The sequence below is a fragment of the Symphalangus syndactylus genome, chromosome 5 (assembly GCF_028878055.3).
Source record: "Symphalangus syndactylus isolate Jambi chromosome 5, NHGRI_mSymSyn1-v2.1_pri, whole genome shotgun sequence".
NCBI lineage: Eukaryota > Metazoa > Chordata > Mammalia > Primates > Hylobatidae > Symphalangus > Symphalangus syndactylus.
The window spans coordinates 117,082,106-117,100,761 of NC_072427.2; the positions used below are offsets into that span (position 1 = coordinate 117,082,106).

The window sequence follows — 18,656 nt, forward strand, 5'->3', positions numbered from 1 at the left end:
AGATGGGGTTTCCCCATCTTGGCAAGGCTCATCTCGAACTCCCGACCTCAGGTGACCCACCCGCCTCGGCCTCCCAAAATGCTGGAATTGCAAGCATGAGCCACTGCACCCAGCCTGAGTTTGTATATTTTTGCCCTGAGCAAGTATTCTGTATTTAAATGTCATCATAAATAGTTAACTTAAATGTATTTTTATTATTAAACTTCTTGATTATTTCTTAAATTATGTAAGTTAAAATGTATAACTATTTTTTCAAAGCCCTGAAAAAATTGTTTTAATGTGTATTGGATGGACTTTAGTTTTAGTATTGTGATAGTTAATAAACACCAGTAGAGGGAGCTCCAACTCATCTTTCTTGGTGAAGTTTGCACTTGAGAATGTAGATTTGTAGAAAGGACACATTTAAACTTAAAACTTAAACAAAACGTGGTTATATAAATTTTCAAAGATAGTAAATAATGATAATTGTAATTTCTTTAACTTTCTGGAATAAAACAATCTCAGTTTGATTTCCATACTTTGAAGTAAATGGCCCTCAAATATAACTGCTTAAACGAAAAACTTCTACAAAGTGTAACCTCTTGCAAATGATCCATCAAGCAACCGAAGGCTTTTAAAATCAAGAATCTATCTGCCAGTTAAGGAAGAGGATAAGGAAGAGGAGAGAAAGGAGAAAGAGTGGTTGTGGTAGTAGTATTGTTTGAAATTAGATTAAGTAAAGTAAAATTGTAAATTATTGGTAGATAGTCACAATAGCAGGGTCATACGAAGGTGGATTGCTGAGTCATTGAGCAGTAATTTTATATTACTGAGAACTTTTATGCATTCAGAAGGTTTTTGAACCAAAATGTATAAAGGCTTCATTCAGAACCTTTGCTCAGATCTAGAGACCTGGTCCTAATTATTTCCTATTGGTTTCTTTATAGACCCCAGAAGAAAATATCATGTGAGACTCCTCGCTTACAACATAGAAGATGGCTATCAGGCAGATCAGACTGTCAGCACTCCAGGATGCGTGTGTAAGTGAAAGCCATGGCAGTTTGCTTTACTATGGCTCACACTGTTCTTTCTCCTCCTCCTCTTTTAAGTTACAGTCTCACCACTACTTGGAAGCTTTGGTGGCTTAATTTATATCCTCTGTGCTGCATAGCATAGTTTTTTTGTTTTGTTTGTTTGTTGCCTCCCAGGTTCAAGCGATTCTCCTGCCTCAGCCTCTTGAGTAGCTGGGACTACAGGCACCACCACCACACCCGGCTAATTTTTTTTTTTTTTTTTTTTTTGTATTTTTAGTAGAGGCAGGGTTTCACCATGTTGGCCAGGCTGGTCTCGAACTCCTGACCTCAAGTGATCCACCCGCCTTGGCCTCCCAAAGTGCTGGGATTACAGATGTGAGCCACTGTGCCTGGCCGAAGTATCTTAAACAAATAGGTGCTTAGTAAATATTTAAGTAAGATATATTGAATTATAAGTCCTATTTTCATTTTGCATACAAAAGACCATTAGATATTTAACTGAGGAAAATAACCACTGAATATCTACATACCAAATTTTTTAAAGTCTGCTTTTCCCTCGAGGCTGTTTCTCTCCAATTGCTGTTCACTTGTACTGCTCCTAAGAAGGATGTTCTAGTCTTAAGTCCCCCACTGGTTTTCTCAGTGTCTTTGGCTAGTAGCCTGACTTCTCTGTGCTTCTGCTTTCCAATCTGTTAAGTATCATAGTGTAGTCACGCACAGCAGAATGACATTTTTGTCAACAATGGACCACATATGTGACAGTGGTCCCATAAGATGATAATGGAGGTGAAAAATTCCTATCACCTGTGACATTGCTGTTACAATCTCATAGAGCAACCTGTTGCCATTGCTCTGTTTGGATATGTTTGGATACACAAATACCATCGTGTTACAGTTGCCCACAGTATTTAGTACAATATCATGCTATACAGTTTTATAGCCTATGGGTAATAGGCTATACCATAAAGCCCAGGTGTGCAGTAGGCTATACCATCTAGGTTTGTGTAAGTGCACTCTCTGACGTCCACACAGTGATGAAATCACCTAATGAAAAACCTAACACATTTCTTAGAATGTATCCCTGTTCTTCAGTGATCCATGACTATTTTTGACTTCTTATATAACTCACGGAAGAGCTGTTTAGGTTTGGATGATATATCTCTAGGTCACTATGAATCTCTGGTGGAAGAAAGACCTAAAATCAGCTTACAGGGTGGGGTATTATTATTTTACCATTTTACCACTTTCTATGTTAAACGTTATGTCGTATCGTAAATTAACATTGTTTTCCTCAATAGCTGTTCGTGATCGCATGGTCCCTCCTCCACCACCACCCCACCATCTCTATGCGAAGGCTAACACCTCATCTTCCATCTTCCTGCACTGGAGGAGGCCGGCATTCACTGCTGCACAAATCATTAACTACACCATCCGCTGTAATCCTGTTGGCCTGCAGAATGCTTCTTTGGTTCTGTACCTTCAAACGTATGTAGCTCCTATTAATAGTTATTTTCTTTGCTTACCTCACCATGCCCCCACTCCAACTTCTACTTCTTACCATCTTGGGCCCAGCTTGGGCTTTACCTGTAAGCATTTGTTTCAGGACTTAAGTTATTTATAAAGTGGCTAGGAGTTTTGCATCCTTACCATATTCTGAAAACGATACTTTTTGATATTTAATTTATATAAGTGATTTTTAAATTTTCCTTGCCTCGTGCAACAAGATTAGGCAAGAAGCTATTATTACTCTCAAGTGATGAAACTGAGCATGTTTAAAGAAAGAAAGGAGACTATTTTCATGCTAGCAGTCAAAAAGTAGGGCCAGTTGTCATTCTGTTTCTAGGTTAGAGTTAAGAAAGATGCCTATCACGGTGCTCTAAAAGAATGACTTTGGGGAGGCTGAGGTGGAAGGATTGCTGAAGTCAGAAGTTTAAGATCAGCCTGGGCAACATAGTCAGATCCCATCTCTCCAAAATTTTTTTTTTAAATCAGCCAGGTATAGTGGTGCATGCCTATAGTCCTAGCTACTTGGGAAGCTAATGCAGAAGAATTGCTTGTGCTCAGGAGATGAAGGCTGCAGTGAGCTATGATCCCACTACTGCACTCTAGCTTGAACACAGAGCAAGACCTCGTCATGAATGAATGAATGAATGAATGATTTGACTTCCAGTATTTCAGAGGAAATCCCTTTGTATTGGGACATTTCGAGTTTGCTGTCAAAGAGAGGCAACTAGTAGGCTTATTTCTATAGTATTTTAAAAGTCCAATTAAATTGTTATTTAGTCTAAACATTTTTTCATATAAAATAAGGAGGTAATGAAAAATAACATTATGCCCTTACCTATTTGGAAATGCTGACATTCTTTTAGAAACAATAATATACTACCAGCATTAACAACTTCATCACTCATTATTGTAGATCAGAAACTCAAATGTTGGTTCAAGGTCTAGAACCAAACACCAAATATGAATTTGCTGTTCGATTACATGTGGATCAGCTTTCCAGTCCTTGGAGCCCTGTAGTCTACCATTCTACTCTTCCAGAAGGTAAAGAAAAGAGCTCCCTATAGATTTTACCTTTAAAAAAAAATTAAGGAAATGTTTAAAAAGTATGTATGTCACTCTGTGTAGGATACTACCCTCGTTGCCACCTACCACTTGATGTATATATTTGTTTTGTTTCATTTTTTGGCTTTTGAAATTTCTTTTTCCTTATTATATTTAAATTTTTTCTTCTCAGTGTGTGTATTGTACAAGTAGGCTTAAATTTAGTGTCCTTTTAGACACCTTAAAAAAAAATTGGGTGTGCTGTTCAAATCTGCAGCCAAAAAATTTTAAATGGTAGTAAGTGAATAATATGTTTGTTAATGATCTTAGGAGCCCACATTATAATGAAGTTATTTCTGCATGAATAGCAGCTTGATATTGTGCACAGTGCAACGTATATATCGGATTGAGCACCAATTCTGTAGCTTACCTATGGCTCTAGCTAAGATATTTTATGTCTCTAGACCAGCGTTTTCTTATCTCTAGAATGAGGACAAAGGACTAGATAATCTGTTATATAAGCATCATTTCTGCTCTATTTTAATTATACAGAGAGAAAGTAAGGGATATTTATGACAGTGAACATAGGACTTTGTTGCTATGGTTTTGGCAATATTCCATATGAGTTGTGTTAAAAACCAGCTCTTCACACTTTTAGCTTATATTAAACCTGGAGTCAACTTAAATTCCAAGATTTTACTGTTTTTCACAGATATATTATTAGATGTAAGTCTGCTCTGTAAATTCACTGATTCACAATTTTTCCAGGAATAACTACATGTTTTAATGTCAGGAGCATTTTCTTCACTGGCCTCCTAGATCAGGTTAAGCTGATGTTCTGTACATGTTAGTAAGAACTATCAGTACTAATGGGGTGAAACCCAGTATCTAATGGACTGGTGCTGCTGGTGGAAGTAAACATTTCTAGTTAGCAGTTTAGCAAAACGTTTCAGGAACCTTAAAAATGCTATCCCTTTAACTTAGATTCTCCATCTAGGAATTTACTATCTTACGTTTTTTAATGTTTAAATATTATGAAAATACAAGAAGAAAAATAGTACTTTACTGTTATCACTAATGATCTTTGAAAGCTGTGAATTTTTATGGAGGTTTCTAATTTTTTGAGCTTTTTTCTGAGCCCGTAAGCCAGGTATTTGAGTATTTATGAGCCATTTTACTCTACTAATACAATATTCTGTGGTGTGTGCACAGCACCAGCAGGCCCACCAGTTGGAGTAAAAGTGACATTGATAGAGGATGACACCGCCCTGGTTTCTTGGAAACCCCCTGATGGCCCAGAAACAGTTGTGACCCGCTATACTATCTTATATGCATCCAGGAAGGCCTGGATTGCAGGAGAGTGGCAGGTCTTACACCGTGAAGGTAAATATCATAAATTGCCATGAAGGATGAAAAGTACGATTATTAATATTAAACAAAAGGAAATGGGAATCTAGAGTTTATTTTGAATTTACATTTTTATGTATGAAGTAATAAAAGATTTTGGCTTTGTTCAAAGGGCATTGGGAAATCATCCACCAATTTTAAGAATAGTTTGTATTTCAAAAAAGTTACTGTTACTTTCGTTAATAGAAGAGATATGGCCGGGCGCAGTGGCTCACGCCTGTAATCTCAGCATTTTGTGAGGCCGAGGTGGATTGATTACCTGAAGTCCGGAGTTCGAGACCAGCCTGACCAACATGGTGAAACCCCATCTCTACTAAAAATACAAAAATTAGCTGGGTGTGATGGCGGGCGCCTGTAATCCAAGCTACTTGGGAGGCTGAGGCAGGAAATTGGCTTGAACCCAGGAGGCAGAGTTGCATTGAGCCGAGATCGCACCATTGCACTCCAGCCTAGGCAAGAAGAACAAAACTGTCTCAGGGAAAAAAAAAAAAGAAAAAAAAAAAGAGGTTTGGTTGAGGCCAACTGGAGATTAGAGTAATGCAAAGGGACTAGTTAGGAAGTTACTGTAGCCATCCAGGAAAGAGGTGATAGTCCTGGACTAGGATGGTGAGGATTAAGATGGAAAGGATAGGATGGTTGGCTGATATCTAGGAGTTAAAATTGATAGAACTTGATAGCTTTGATGAGAGGAGGGAGAGAAGATTAAGGAAGGGAGATTTGTTATGGATGAGTCTTAGGTTTCTGATGGTGTGTCTTGTACAGGAGAAGGAAACACTGGAAGGAGATATGATTTAAGGGAGAAGAGCTTAATAGTGCTAAAGGAACTAAAATGGTCCACATACGAAAAAAAAATTGACCCGTATGAATATTAGAGTCCTCTTAAATACAGGGAAAAGCTGATTAGGGCTTAAGAACACTGAATTTAATTTTTTAAAGAGTAATTTTTTTTTAGTTGAGAAAAGCTGAATTACAAAGTTTTTAGGTTTCTTACTGCATACTTTTATCATATCCTTTTCAAAATCTTGCTTTTTTTTTTTTTTTTTTAGACAGAATCTCAGCTTCCTGAGTAGCTGGGATTACAGGCACGCACACCACCACACCCAGCCTAAATCTTGAATCTTTAAGTTGGACAAGTCCCATTTGCCAGATTTTAGATGGGCCATCACATAAATAGTAAAACTTCATTATTTTGGCACTTCCTCAGTTTAGACATACATTCTGAGAAGAGAGTTGTTTGCCAACCAATAAAAAGCTGAAGAAGAATTTCAAGCAGGAAATGTAGTGGCCACCTATACACTATATTCTAAACACTCTGCAGTACTAAGCACTCCCACATACATTGTACCTTTCAAGAGGAATATTTACCCAATTAAGAAGATAAATTTAAACGATATTTATGTGCATGTAATATAAAACTCTATGAGTTTTAAAATAAGCAGATGATGACTTTACCAGAGTTTTGATCATTGCATGTTCATATTTTTCATTAAGCAGAAGCCCCACTAAGTAACGATTTCCTGGTCACTGAAGAGACTTGAAAGTACTAAGTATTTGGCAGCAATATGATTTTATGTTTATGTCGGTTATCTATTGCTGCCTAACAAACTAATTTACAACTGAAAATAACCATTTTGTTTTCTCAGAATTCTTTGAGTCAACAATTTGGACTGAAATCAGCTTGGCAGTTCTGTTGGTCTCTCACGAGGCTGCAGCCATATTACAGTTTTGATAGGCTCTGGGTAGCCTAAAAATGGCAAGACAGAGGCTGGGCGCAGGGGCTCACGCCTGTAATCCCAGCACTTTGGGAGGCCGAGGCAGACAGATCACAAGGTCAGGAGTTCAAGACCAGCCTGACCAATATGGTGAAACCCTGTCTCTACTAAAAATACAAAAATTAGGCAGGCATGGTGGAACATGCCTGTAGGCCCAGCTACTCGGGAGGCTGAGACAGGAGAATCGCTTGAACCCGGGAGACAGAGGTTGCAGTAAGTCGAGATTGTGTCACAGCACTTCAGCCTGGGTGATAGAGTGAGACTCTGTCTCAAAAAAAAAAAAAAAAAAAAAAAAAAAAACCCACAAAAAAGCGGCAAGAGAGGGCTCCCCAGTCAGGAAGAGAAGAGAGGAAGCCCCACATACAAAGCTTTCACAAGCCTCTGCTTGCTTCACATTCACTAATGTCTGATTGGGCAGAGTAAGCTACATGGCCAAGTCTGGAACCAGTGTTGGGAGGGCTACAAAGGTGTCAGTATTACAGTCTACCACAGTACACGGTATTCTTTTTTTTTGGAGACGGAGTCTCGCTCTGTTGCCCAGGCTGGAGTACAGTAGATCTTGGCTCACTGCAACCTCTGCCCCCTGAGTTCACATCATTCTCCTCCTGCCTCAGCTTCCCGAGTAGCTGGGACTACAGGCACATGCCATCACACCTGGCTAATTTTTTGTATTTTAGTAGAGACGGTTGTTTCACTGTGTTGCCCAGGCTGGTCTCGAACTCCTGAGCTCAAGTAATCTGCCCACCTCAGCTTCCCAAAGTGCTAGGATTACAGGCAAGATCCACCATGCCTGGCCTCACAGTTTTCTTAAAATGTATAATTTAGTTTCAGTCATTCAAGTCCAAAATGATTTACTGACACAGCACTTAACCGAATAACTAACCTGATTTAATGAGGTGTTATAAGTATTAATAAAGAATTTTGATAGCATGAACACATACTTCTTTTAGTTCTGCGTTGGCACCTGCCTAAAAGGAAGCAGTATAGAGCCGGGCACGGTGGCTCACGCCTGTAATCCCAGCACTTTGGGAGGCTGAAGTGGGTGGATCACCTGAGGTCAGGAGTTCGAGACCAGCCTGGCCAACATAGCGAAACGTCGTCTTTACTAAAAATATAAAAAATTAGCCAGGCGTGGTGGCAGGCGCCTGTAATCCCAACTACTAGGTAGGCTGAGGCAGGAGAATCACTGGAACCCAGGAGATGGAGTTTGCAGTGAGCCGAGATCATGCCATCGCACTGGGCAACAAGAGTGAAACTCCGTCTCAAAAAAAAAAAAAAAAAAAAAAAGCAATATATGTTTTGTTCTGGCTCCTTTTAAATGTATTCATTTGTAATTTTGGAACACAGCTCAGAAAATAGTATTTAGTCTCATTGATGGTTCAGTAGTGAAAGGGATTACAGTTACAGATTTTTACATCTGTGTAAGCCTTTCTAGCTATATAATAGTGCACAGGAAAAATATTCTCTTAGTTGTTGTGGTTTTAAGAAACATTTGTGAAAAGGTTTTGTCATTTGTTAAATGTGGAGAACTTTTTTCATAGCTAAGGCCAGTGATTCATAGAGAACAAATAAATCAGTAAAAAGCAATTGAGTTTACTTTTCTGAGAGAGAAAAAGTTTGACTCACATTTAAACAAAAAACAAAGAATATTACATGGCATTTAAAGAAAAAATGTCTTTTATGTATAATTCTGACAGCTTTTCGAAAAGCTATGGTATAGAAAAAGATGAAGGAAAAAAGAATAGGGAGAGTGTCAGTTTCTCATTAGGTTTAAACATTTACGTATATATTTAATTCACATATTTTAATACAAATGGAACAAGGTATTTTTTGTGAATCAAAACATTTAAAAATGTTTCTGGTGAGCATATAATACTTGTGGCTAAAATGGTACATGGTAGTACAATGGTTGAGCGGAAACATTATATGAAATTATACTTGTATGTAATTTAAAGTAGATCAAGAATTATAGGGCATGGTGGCGTGCACCTGTAGTCCCAGCTACTCGGGAGGCTGAGGCAGGAGAATCGCTTGAACTCAGGAGGCAGAGGTTGCAGTGAGCCGAGTTTGCGCCACTGCACTCAGTCTTAAAAAAAAAAAAAAAAAAAAAAGATTACAGGCCTTTACCCTCCTCGTATGCAGTAAATCAGCACAAACTACCCAATTCTTTTTAAATCGAAAAAGCACTGGAGGAAATTATGTTCTATCTCAGCAAGTCATGAATTCTATCCTTTGTGAGTTTCCTGATATAATAAAGATGCCCCTCTTTCAAAAAAATTTTGTCATGATTAAATAAGTTTGAGGAGTACCATACACCTTTCTTGTGATAAAGGAATCCATTTAACTCAACATTTGCCAAATGAATTGGACCACCAGTAGTAGGAACATTTTCTTTTATTAAACTAATTCTTACTGAGTGATGACTATGTGCCAGGCTCTAGCCACTGGCAGTACCACAGTGAAAAAAACAAAGTCCCTACCTCCATAGGAGCTTGTATCACAGATAACAAACCAACAAATATATACATTTTCAAGTAGCGTCATAAATGCTATAAAGACAGTTAAAATAGGGAAAAGAGACAAAGTGATGGAGATAGTGAAAGAGTTCCTGTGGAAGAAACGACCTTCAAACATAACCCTGTGGATATCTGGGGGAGGTGCAAAGGCCCTGAGGCAGAAATGTGCATTGGCATGTTAGAGGAACAGCAAGAAGGCCAGGGAGATTGGAGTGAGGGGAAGAGCAGGCAGTAAGAAATGAAGTAGGGAGGTAACGAAGGGCAGATGTAGACCAGACTTCATGAGCCATAGATTTTATTCTAAGAGAGAGGAAGGTATTGGAGACCTTTGATTAGGTTTACGTTTTGAAAGAATTGCTCTGGCAGCCACCTGAGAAGTGGATTGTAAGGAGGTAAGGGCGGAAGCTAGGAGACCATTTCATAGGCAGGTGTCCATGTGAGAGTTGATGAGGGCTTGGACAGGAGTAGTAATGGTGAAAGTAATAAGCTGTTGGAACATAATTAGAAAGAAAAACCAGTCAGATATGCTTGTAGATTGATGTGGGGCATAAGACAAAACAGAAGCAAATCAGTGGGAGAAATCAAGGGTTTGGTTTTGAAAGTGTGAAATTTGAGATGTGTCTTAGGTGTCCATGCAGAGAGGCTGATTAAGCAGAGGCTGATTAAGTTTATGGGAGTTTTGGAGAGATATATCTAGTTATCAGTGTATAGGTGACATTTAAGGCTGTGGATCTGGAAAAAAATCACATAAGCATGTGGACAGAAGAGAGATAAATCTGAGATTGTATGCTGGGGCAATTCTCCAACCCCAAAATCTTTTGCTTTTATAATTTAAATGGACACTATGGTCCAAATATGAAAAACAGTTTTCTGTCTTCCAAAAGAGGAAGAATAGAAGTCGGAGGTAAAGGAAGAAAACTTACTTTTATTTATACTTGTGTCAGATACTTGCCAATAATAGTTTGTTTAATCCTTATAATAATTATATAAGGTGGGAACTATTGTCTCCATGAGGAAAGTACAGTTCAGTAACATGCCCCAAGTCAGAAATTGCTCACTTGGTTACGTGACAAGATTTGACCAGCACTGATGTGAATTAGCCTGTTACACTGTCTTGCTTGTAAGATTCCTAGTCTGACTGAAGATTCAGACACATACAAAAGGCAGGAGATGGAAATGATCACACTAATTAAGATTGAGAAGTCTGTTGAGAGAATATAGACAGATCACTCAGATCACTTTAGTATTTGTGAGATGCTTCGAGTGTCCTCATAGGGGAACCAGAATGTTACAGTTTCCCTTTTTTCTAAATGAAGATACTTGTTGCGGGAAAAGGGGAGTGCGTGCCCGCATGTACTGCTGGCCTGTGTATAAAACTTAAATTAAGTGAAAAGACTTAGTTTCTGGTAGTGATTAGTCTTTGCCAAGTACCTTTTTAAATTAAATGCATTTTACCATAAAACGGAAGCTCAATTTATTTGTATCTCTGTTTCTGAAGACATGGAAATGTTCTTCCTTTCAGCTAAGTGTAACATGTCACAATACATCTTTGTTTTTTTAATTCATCTGCCTAAAAACATAGCAACAGTGGAAAGACTCTTCCTGATTCTAAATAGGGGTCACTTTGTTTATTGAACAGCTGTGTACTGAAGTAGCTCACATTCTCTTCAGGCCAAGCTGAAACCAGAGAACATGAAAACAAGTTGTGTTCTGGCTCCTGGCATCGCTGCTGGAGGTTTGGCTGCCTCACACCATGTGACCTGCAGAGGTGGCCTCCGTCTCATGACCTCAGCTTTAAGATCACCCCATGTTTCATTTGCCTGATGAAATATACTCCAGCAAGTGCACTGGAGTAGGTACCTTTGGCCAGGAGGCAACTGTCACAAACTATTGTAAACTCTTTGAAGCTGTTGTAAGGTTGCCCTGAGGCAGGAAAAAATGAGATGAAATCAGCACAGGAAAGCTAGATTTCCCTGTGCATATCCACCCACAAACATAGTGCTGAAACAACTTTCTGGTTGAATTTCTATTACACTTTTAGCACTAGAATTAATTCCTGGGGTAGGAATTTTTTTGTAAGAGAAATACTTTGGTGCAGTGGCAGAACAAGGGCAGAAAGATACCTCAAGAAATGGCAGTATCCAAATAGGAATCTTTCTTAGCAGTCATGCAACAGAGAAAATACGTTTAGATATCAAATATCATATATAAATTCAAATGATAATTGCTTATGAAGAGAAGTAGATCTTACACAGATTGCTGGTGGTGATTTTGATAGTTTAATCTGAGACCTGTCTTCAGTACTCTGAGGTTCCTGCATAACTGTGCATTTTCTTCCCTGTTTATCTTAAATCTGTGATAATAATTAGGCCAGACTGGGTGCGGTGACTCACACCTGTAATCCTCGCACTTTGGGAGGCCGAGGTGGGCGGATTACTTGATGTCAGGAGTTCGAAACCAGCCTGGCCAACATGGTGAAATCCTGTCTCTATTAAAAATACAAAAAAATTGGCCGGGTGCAGTGGCTCACGCCTATAATCCCATCACTTTGGGAGGCCAAGCAGATCACGAGGTCAGGAGATCGAGACCATCCTGGCTAACACAGTGAAACCCTGTCTCTACTAAAAATATAAAAATTAGCCAGGCGTGGTGGCGGGCGCCTGTAGTCCCAGCTACTCAGGAGGCTGAGGTGGGAGAATGGCGTGAACCTGGGCGGCGGAGCTGGCAGTGAGCCAAGATTGTGTCACCACACTCCAGCCTGGGTGACACAGTGAGATTCCATCTCAAAAAGAAAAAAATAAATTAACCGGGTGTGGTGGTGGGTGCCCTGTAGTCCCAGCTACTCAGGAAGGTGAGGCAGGACGATTGCTTGAACCCAGGAAGTGGAGGTTATAGTGAGCCATGCTCGTGCCACTGCACTCCAGCCTGGGTGACAGAGCAAGACTCCATGTCAAAAAAAAAAAAAAAAAAATTAGGCCAGTAAAAATATATTCATGCTTGCAAAAATAATCATGTTGTTCTAATTTAGGAAGGAAGAACAGGATTACCTGTCATAGCTATTACCAAAAACACTCCTAATTAAAAAAAGATTCTTACATTGGATTTTTAAAAATCCAATTATAATCATTGAAAGCTTGGCACAGTGGAGTGTGCCCATAGTCCCAACTACTGAGGAGCCCAGGAGTTCCAATCCAGTCTGGGCCATGTAGCAAGACCCTGTCTCTAAAAAATAAGAGTATAGTTATTGAGTCTGGGTTCATTATACCATTATTTTTGTGTGCATGTTTCAAATGTTCCATGATAAAATGTCCTAAATTCTGTTTGTATTCATATGTATCTAAAGGGTAAAACATTACACACACACACACACACACACACACACATATATATACAAAGCCAAACAAAAATGTGTACTATTTTTAAGAACTCCTAAAATAGAATTACAGAAAAAGGATTATATTGGGGACATGTACATACTACAATGTTAAGTGAAAACTCTAATATGTAAAAATTCATGCAGTAAATATATATTCACAAATATTCATGTATGCACACACACAAAATACACTAAAATGTTAACAATGAAAGATTGTAATTTTATTTATATTTTTTATTTTCTAAATGTTCTATATGTCATCTTTATAATCAGATAAATATTTTTAAAAATAAAGGACCATGTTTGTATATGAGTGAAAGAATAAAAGATAAATGTTCACTTAATTTGTAATTGATGTATTTATAGGGGCAATAACCATGGCTTTGCTAGAAAACTTGGTAGCAGGAAATGTGTACATTGTCAAGATATCTGCATCCAATGAGGTGGGAGAAGGACCCTTTTCAAATTCTGTGGAGTTGGCAGTACTTCCAAAGGAAACCTCTGAATCAAATCAGAGGCCCAAGCGTTTAGATTCTGCTGATGCCAAAGGTCTGTATACTGCCATAGTCTGATTTTTCTTAAGAAAAAAGTATTCTCCCTTACACTTTATTTCTGCTCCTACAATTGCCATATCCCTAAACTGACTCTCGGTTCCTTAAGTTGTTGCTGATGAGATTCTGATGTTATGGAGCTGCCTGGCTTTCCTAGACGGAGGCAAAATTATCTCAGAATCAACTGCAGTTTTGAAATCACTGTTTCCAGTTACTTCTTCTCCCAGCTGTGCATCCACCAAGACAGAGGAGCCACATCAGCCGTGAACTGGTGGGAGTGGACTTCCTGGAGGTTTCACAGAAATAAACAGCAGTGGTGCTTGTGGTGTTCAAGTTAAGAAGAGAGCATGGTTTTCATTAAGAGTTTTCACCACAGAGAAACAGCCTTTCTGGAGAGAAAGTTTTGGTTTTTTTTTTCCCTCTCTGTCTTCAGAAAAGCAATTGGAAAAAATATCTTTAAAGAGCTACCCTTACACTACTCATCACAGCTGTCCATGTGTTCTCAAGAAAGCCGGTGCCCCCTGTAGCACAGGACTGGACACTGCCTTTGCCTCCTCTGTGGGGGGAGTAGGCTTGTGGAGAAGAGGGGCTGCTCTAAACGGGGGAAATGCCAGCTGAACTCAGGGCAGGATTAAGGGCTCTTAGATTCACAGAGGATGGCCATTCGGTGCCAGGGATGTGTGTGTGTTAGAAAGAGAATGAGAGAGGAAAAGAGCAGGACAGGGCAGTCAGATTTAAGAACAGGAAGGAGGTAGCCGTCGTAGCTACCATGTTATCAGGGGAAATGGAAAGCAAGGCTCATATTGGCTCTCAAATACCTTGCCACTCAAAGTAGTCTAGAGCCCAGCAGCATGACATCACCTGAGAGCTCCGTAGACTCGCAGAATCACAGGCCCCACCCCAGACTTCGTTAGTCAGAGTCGGCATTGCCACATAATCCCTAGTGACTCACAGCCACATAAAAGTTTGAGAAGCCCTGCTTTAGTGTATGTAAATGGAAAACTAATCTTCAACATGCAGATCTGCCTTTAAGGTATGATATAAAATCTGTTCTTGGGTCTATCAAGGAACATCTATGTTTTGTACCTGTTTTGTAAATTACGAATTGATCTTCATGATTGCTATAATAATGTATCTAAAACTCATTTAAAATCTTTATATTGGACCGGGCATGGTGGCTCATACCTGTAATCCCAGCACTCTGGGAGGCCGAGGCGGGCAGATCACCAGGTCAGGAGATCGAGACCATCCTGGCTAACACAGCAAAACCCCGACTCTACTAAAAATACAAAAAAAAAAAAAAAAAAAAAGAAGAAAACTTAGCCGGGCGTTGGTGGTGGGCGCCTGTAGTCCCAGCTACTCGGGAGACTGAGGCAGGAGAATGGCGTGAACCCAGGAGGCGGAGCTTGCAGTGAGCCGAGATTGAGCCACTGCACACTCTAGCCTGGGCGACAGAACGAGACTCCGTCTCAAAAAAAAAAAAAAAAATCTTTAATATTGGAAGATAAATCTGTCTCTGAAATCACTGATTAAAGATTACTGTGTGTCCTTTCTGCTTTGATGTTGACAATGTCAAAACTTTTCCTATGAGGTAAAAATTTTGGAAAAGCAAATACCTGAGAATTATAAATTGAATAATTTATTTTTCTGATTGATTCTGAGTAAATGTGTTTTCCCCTCTAGTTTATTCAGGATATTACCATCTGGACCAAAAATCAATGACTGGCATTGCTGTAGGTGTTGGCATAGCCTTGACTTGCATCCTCATCTGTGTTCTCATCTTGATATACCGAAGTAAAGCCAGGTGTGTTTCCATTGCTAGAGATGTTGAGGTAAAAAACATTTAAATTACAGTAGCCACAGGAAACAAATGAAAGTCAAGTGTCTTTTAGAGTAACTGGGATTTCCCACTTTAAAATAAATGTGCAGTATTGTTCCCTGAGTTCTTACAGCTATAGAAATGTGCTCATTTTAGAGGGAGATTATTTTCTTGCTGTTTGAAAACATTATGCCAATATTCTTTTTTTTTTTTTCTTTTCTTTTTTTGAGATGGAGTCTCACACTGTCGCCCAGGCTGGAGTGCAGTGGCGCAATCTCGGCTCACTGCAAGCACCGCCTCTTAGGTTCATGCCGTTCTCCTGCCTCAGTCTCCCGAGTAGCTGGGACTACAGGCGCCCGCCACCATGCCTGGCTAATTTTTTTTTTTTTTTTTTTTTTTGTATTTTTAGTAGAGATGGGGTTTCACCGTGTTAGCCAGGATGATCTCGATCTCCTTACCCCGTGATCTGTGATCTGCCCGCCTCGTCCTCCCAAAGTGCTGAGATTACAGGCATCAGCCACTGCTCCCGGCCAATGCCAATATTCTTAAATGGGGACTAGTGTCCTTTTTTTTTTTTTTTTTTTTTTTTTTGAGACAAAGTCTCATTCTGTCGCCCAGGCTGGAGTGCAGTAGCACAATCTCAGCTCACTGCAACCTTCACCTTTTGGGTTCAAGCCATTCTCCTGTTGCAGCCTCCCAAGTAGCTGGCATTACAAGCACCTGCCACCATGCCTGGCTAATTTTTGTATTTTTAGTAGATTTCACCATGTTGGCCAGTCTGGTCTTGAACTCCTGACCTCAAATGATCTGCCCACCTTGGCCTCCCAGAGTACTGGAATTACAGGTGTGAGCCACTGCACCCGGCCTAGTATCCTCATTTTCTTAGTATTTTGAGAAACAGAAAGAATATCCTTTGGTTTAAAAATAATAATAATGGCACACTTGTGCGGGCATGGTGGTGATCACACCTTGGTAATCCCAGACCTTTGGGAGGTCAAGGTGGGAGGATCCCTTGAGGCCAGGAGTTTCAGACCAGCCTAAGCAACATAGTGAGATCTTATCTCTACAAAAAATGTTAGGCCGGGTGCGATGGTTCATGCCTGTAATCCCAGCACTTTGGGGGGCCGGGGTGAGTGGATCACCTGAGGTCGGGAGTTCAAGACCAGCCTGACCAACATGGAGAAATCCCGTCTCTACTAAAAATACAAAATTAGCCGGGCGTGGTGGCAGGCGCCTGTAATCCCAGCTACTCGGGAGGCTGAGGCAGGAGAATGGCATGAACCCAGGAGGGGGAGCTTGCAGTGAGCCGAGATCGCGTCACAGCACTCCAGCCTAGGTGACAGAGCGATACTCCGTCTCCAAAAAAAAAAAAAAAAGTTAAAATTAGCTGAGCATAGTGGGCATGTGACTTTAGTCCTAGCTACTTAGGAGGTTCAGGTAGGAAGATCATTTGAGCTCAGGAGTTTGAGGTTACAGCGAGCTATGATTGTAACACTGCACTCCAGCCTGGGCAGCAGAGTGAGAGAGCCTGTCTAAAAAAAAAAAAGAAAAGAAAAGAAAACACAATGAATCACGTTTACGAGAAGATTGCTTTTTCTTACTATCTGGAATATTTTCTGTTTCAGTAACAGTACCTGAAATGCCTGAGTTGCTGAGAACACCACAGGACATATGGTGGGATTCTCTAGACAAGGGTTAAAACAAATGTAATAAACATGGATTGAGTGTCTATAAACTCTGTCAGGCAGTCTCATCTATGGATTGACTTTGGCTAAATTTTTAGCAGTAACTTGCATTCAGTGAACTTGTCTATTTTTAACCTTTTATATTTTGGGTTTTGTTTTCATTTATTAAGGCTATTTTTTTGAATTAAAAAAAATCAACGTCAAATACACGTTGTTTTAGGTAATCCCCGTCATTAGACTCCCTCCATTAGCATAGATTTTTCAGTTAATATGTTTTGTATTTCTACATAGAAACATCTACTTAAAACATTATGTTAATGAAATAGTTCTAACATTTTTGTGTATATTGAACTGCCTTAGTTTTATCGTCCAAGTTTCTCACTTTAAGAATTTCTTAATAATATATTTATGCACATTTAGTACTGCCTAAATCTTGAAGTACTACTCTAAATTTACCATCATTAATTGGAAAGTGAATTGTTATGCTAGTGTAATAATCCTCAGACCTTAAGGGGAAAATATAAGTTAAAAATTGTAATTTCTGCACAAATTATGAATAAGCAACAATAATTGTAGAGAGTAATTTTAGATGAAGTAGACATCGAGGCAAAAAGAAATAAAGATGCCTCTTGAAAGAATAAAAGTTTGCAGCAGTAAGTTAAAATCTAACACTCGATTCTAAAGATATTTGAGAAACGGGTATTAAAGAACTTCATTGCCTACAAAGTTTTATTGATAGGCCAGGTGATTCATTTGCCTGCATCTTCTATGAAATTAGAAGACTTCCTCTTCTTGCCAATGTTTTAGGAAATCATCTGCTTCCAAGACGGCACAGAATGGAACTCAACAGTTACCTCGTACCAGTGCCCCCTTAGCTAGTGGAAATGAGGTAGGAAAGAACCTGGAAGGAGCTGTAGGAAATGAAGAATCTTTAATGCCGATGATCATGCCAAACAGCTTCATTGATGCAAAGGTACTGAGCTGCGGGATTTGCTGCATAAGCCATTCTTCCATTCCTCCTCCCTGTGTGTGTGTGTAAAATGTACTTTCCCCAAAATTATATGTTGAATGTATTATACCAATACTCTTATTAATGAAATATTGAAATTTTACCCAGATCATTCCTTACATTAAATATTTAGGGGAAAAAAGGTGAGGATAGATAAAAGGTGAGAAAGAGTTATAGAAAAAAGTGAGGAGGTAACAAAAACTCAGTTAGATGAGATTATATGGAGTGAAGTTGTCTTAACCAAGGACACCATGGTCATTAGTCTATATTTACTGTAATTTGGACTGACCTGTATTTACTGGGTGGTCACCTTTTTGTTAATCCATTTGACTTAGTTTGGCTGATTGTTGAACTAAATTGCTTATCAGAACATCCCAAGTATGAATGACATTTTTTAAAATATGGAGCATCTAAATAGGTGCCTCAAGATCCTTCATTTTATGACTGAAGAAAGTTGTAGAGAAACACCATTGGAAGAAGTTACTTCATGTCCTTTCCAGTATATATAATAATAGTGCTGTTGTAAGCATTGTGAACAATAACTTTTAAAATTATTTTTAGTCACATTACAACTTTAGATATTGTACGTTATTGGAATAGCTCCCACAACCAGTGTGCTGTAAATCACTTGTCAGCAAACAGTCCCACCCAGGCTAGACTGGGGCCTGTTTTTGTGTGGCTACCTTCTGAGCTAAGACTGTTTTTTACTTTTTTTTTTGAGATGGAGTTTCAGTCTCGTTGCCCAGGCTGGAGTGCAGTGGCACGATCTCGGCTCACTGCAACCTCCACCTCCCAGTTCAAACGATTCTCTTGCCTCAGCCTCCCGAGTAGCTGGGATTAGAGGCGTGCGCCACTATGCCTGACTAATTTTGTATTTTTAGTAGAGACAGGGTTTCACCGTGTTGGTCAGGCTGGTCTCGAACTCCTGACCTCAGATGATCTGCCCACCTTGGCCTCCCAA

General features: G+C 39.4%; 1 protein-coding gene across 2 annotated transcripts in view; it reads left to right on the forward strand.

Annotated features, from left to right (window-relative positions):
- PRTG (protogenin) overlaps window positions 1-18,656 on the forward strand; it is a 127,020-nt gene that overhangs the window by 102,363 nt on the left and 6,001 nt on the right. For both annotated transcript variants that reach the window (XM_055279205.2, XM_063639395.1), the window contains exons 12-18: window positions 927-1,019; window positions 2,312-2,498; window positions 3,433-3,560; window positions 4,773-4,943; window positions 12,998-13,180; window positions 14,866-14,986; window positions 17,494-17,659. In XM_055279205.2, coding sequence (XP_055135180.1) covers window positions 927-1,019; window positions 2,312-2,498; window positions 3,433-3,560; window positions 4,773-4,943; window positions 12,998-13,180; window positions 14,866-14,986; window positions 17,494-17,659 — 1,049 coding nt within the window. The remainder of the gene's footprint in view (window positions 1-926; window positions 1,020-2,311; window positions 2,499-3,432; window positions 3,561-4,772; window positions 4,944-12,997; window positions 13,181-14,865; window positions 14,987-17,493; window positions 17,660-18,656) is intronic.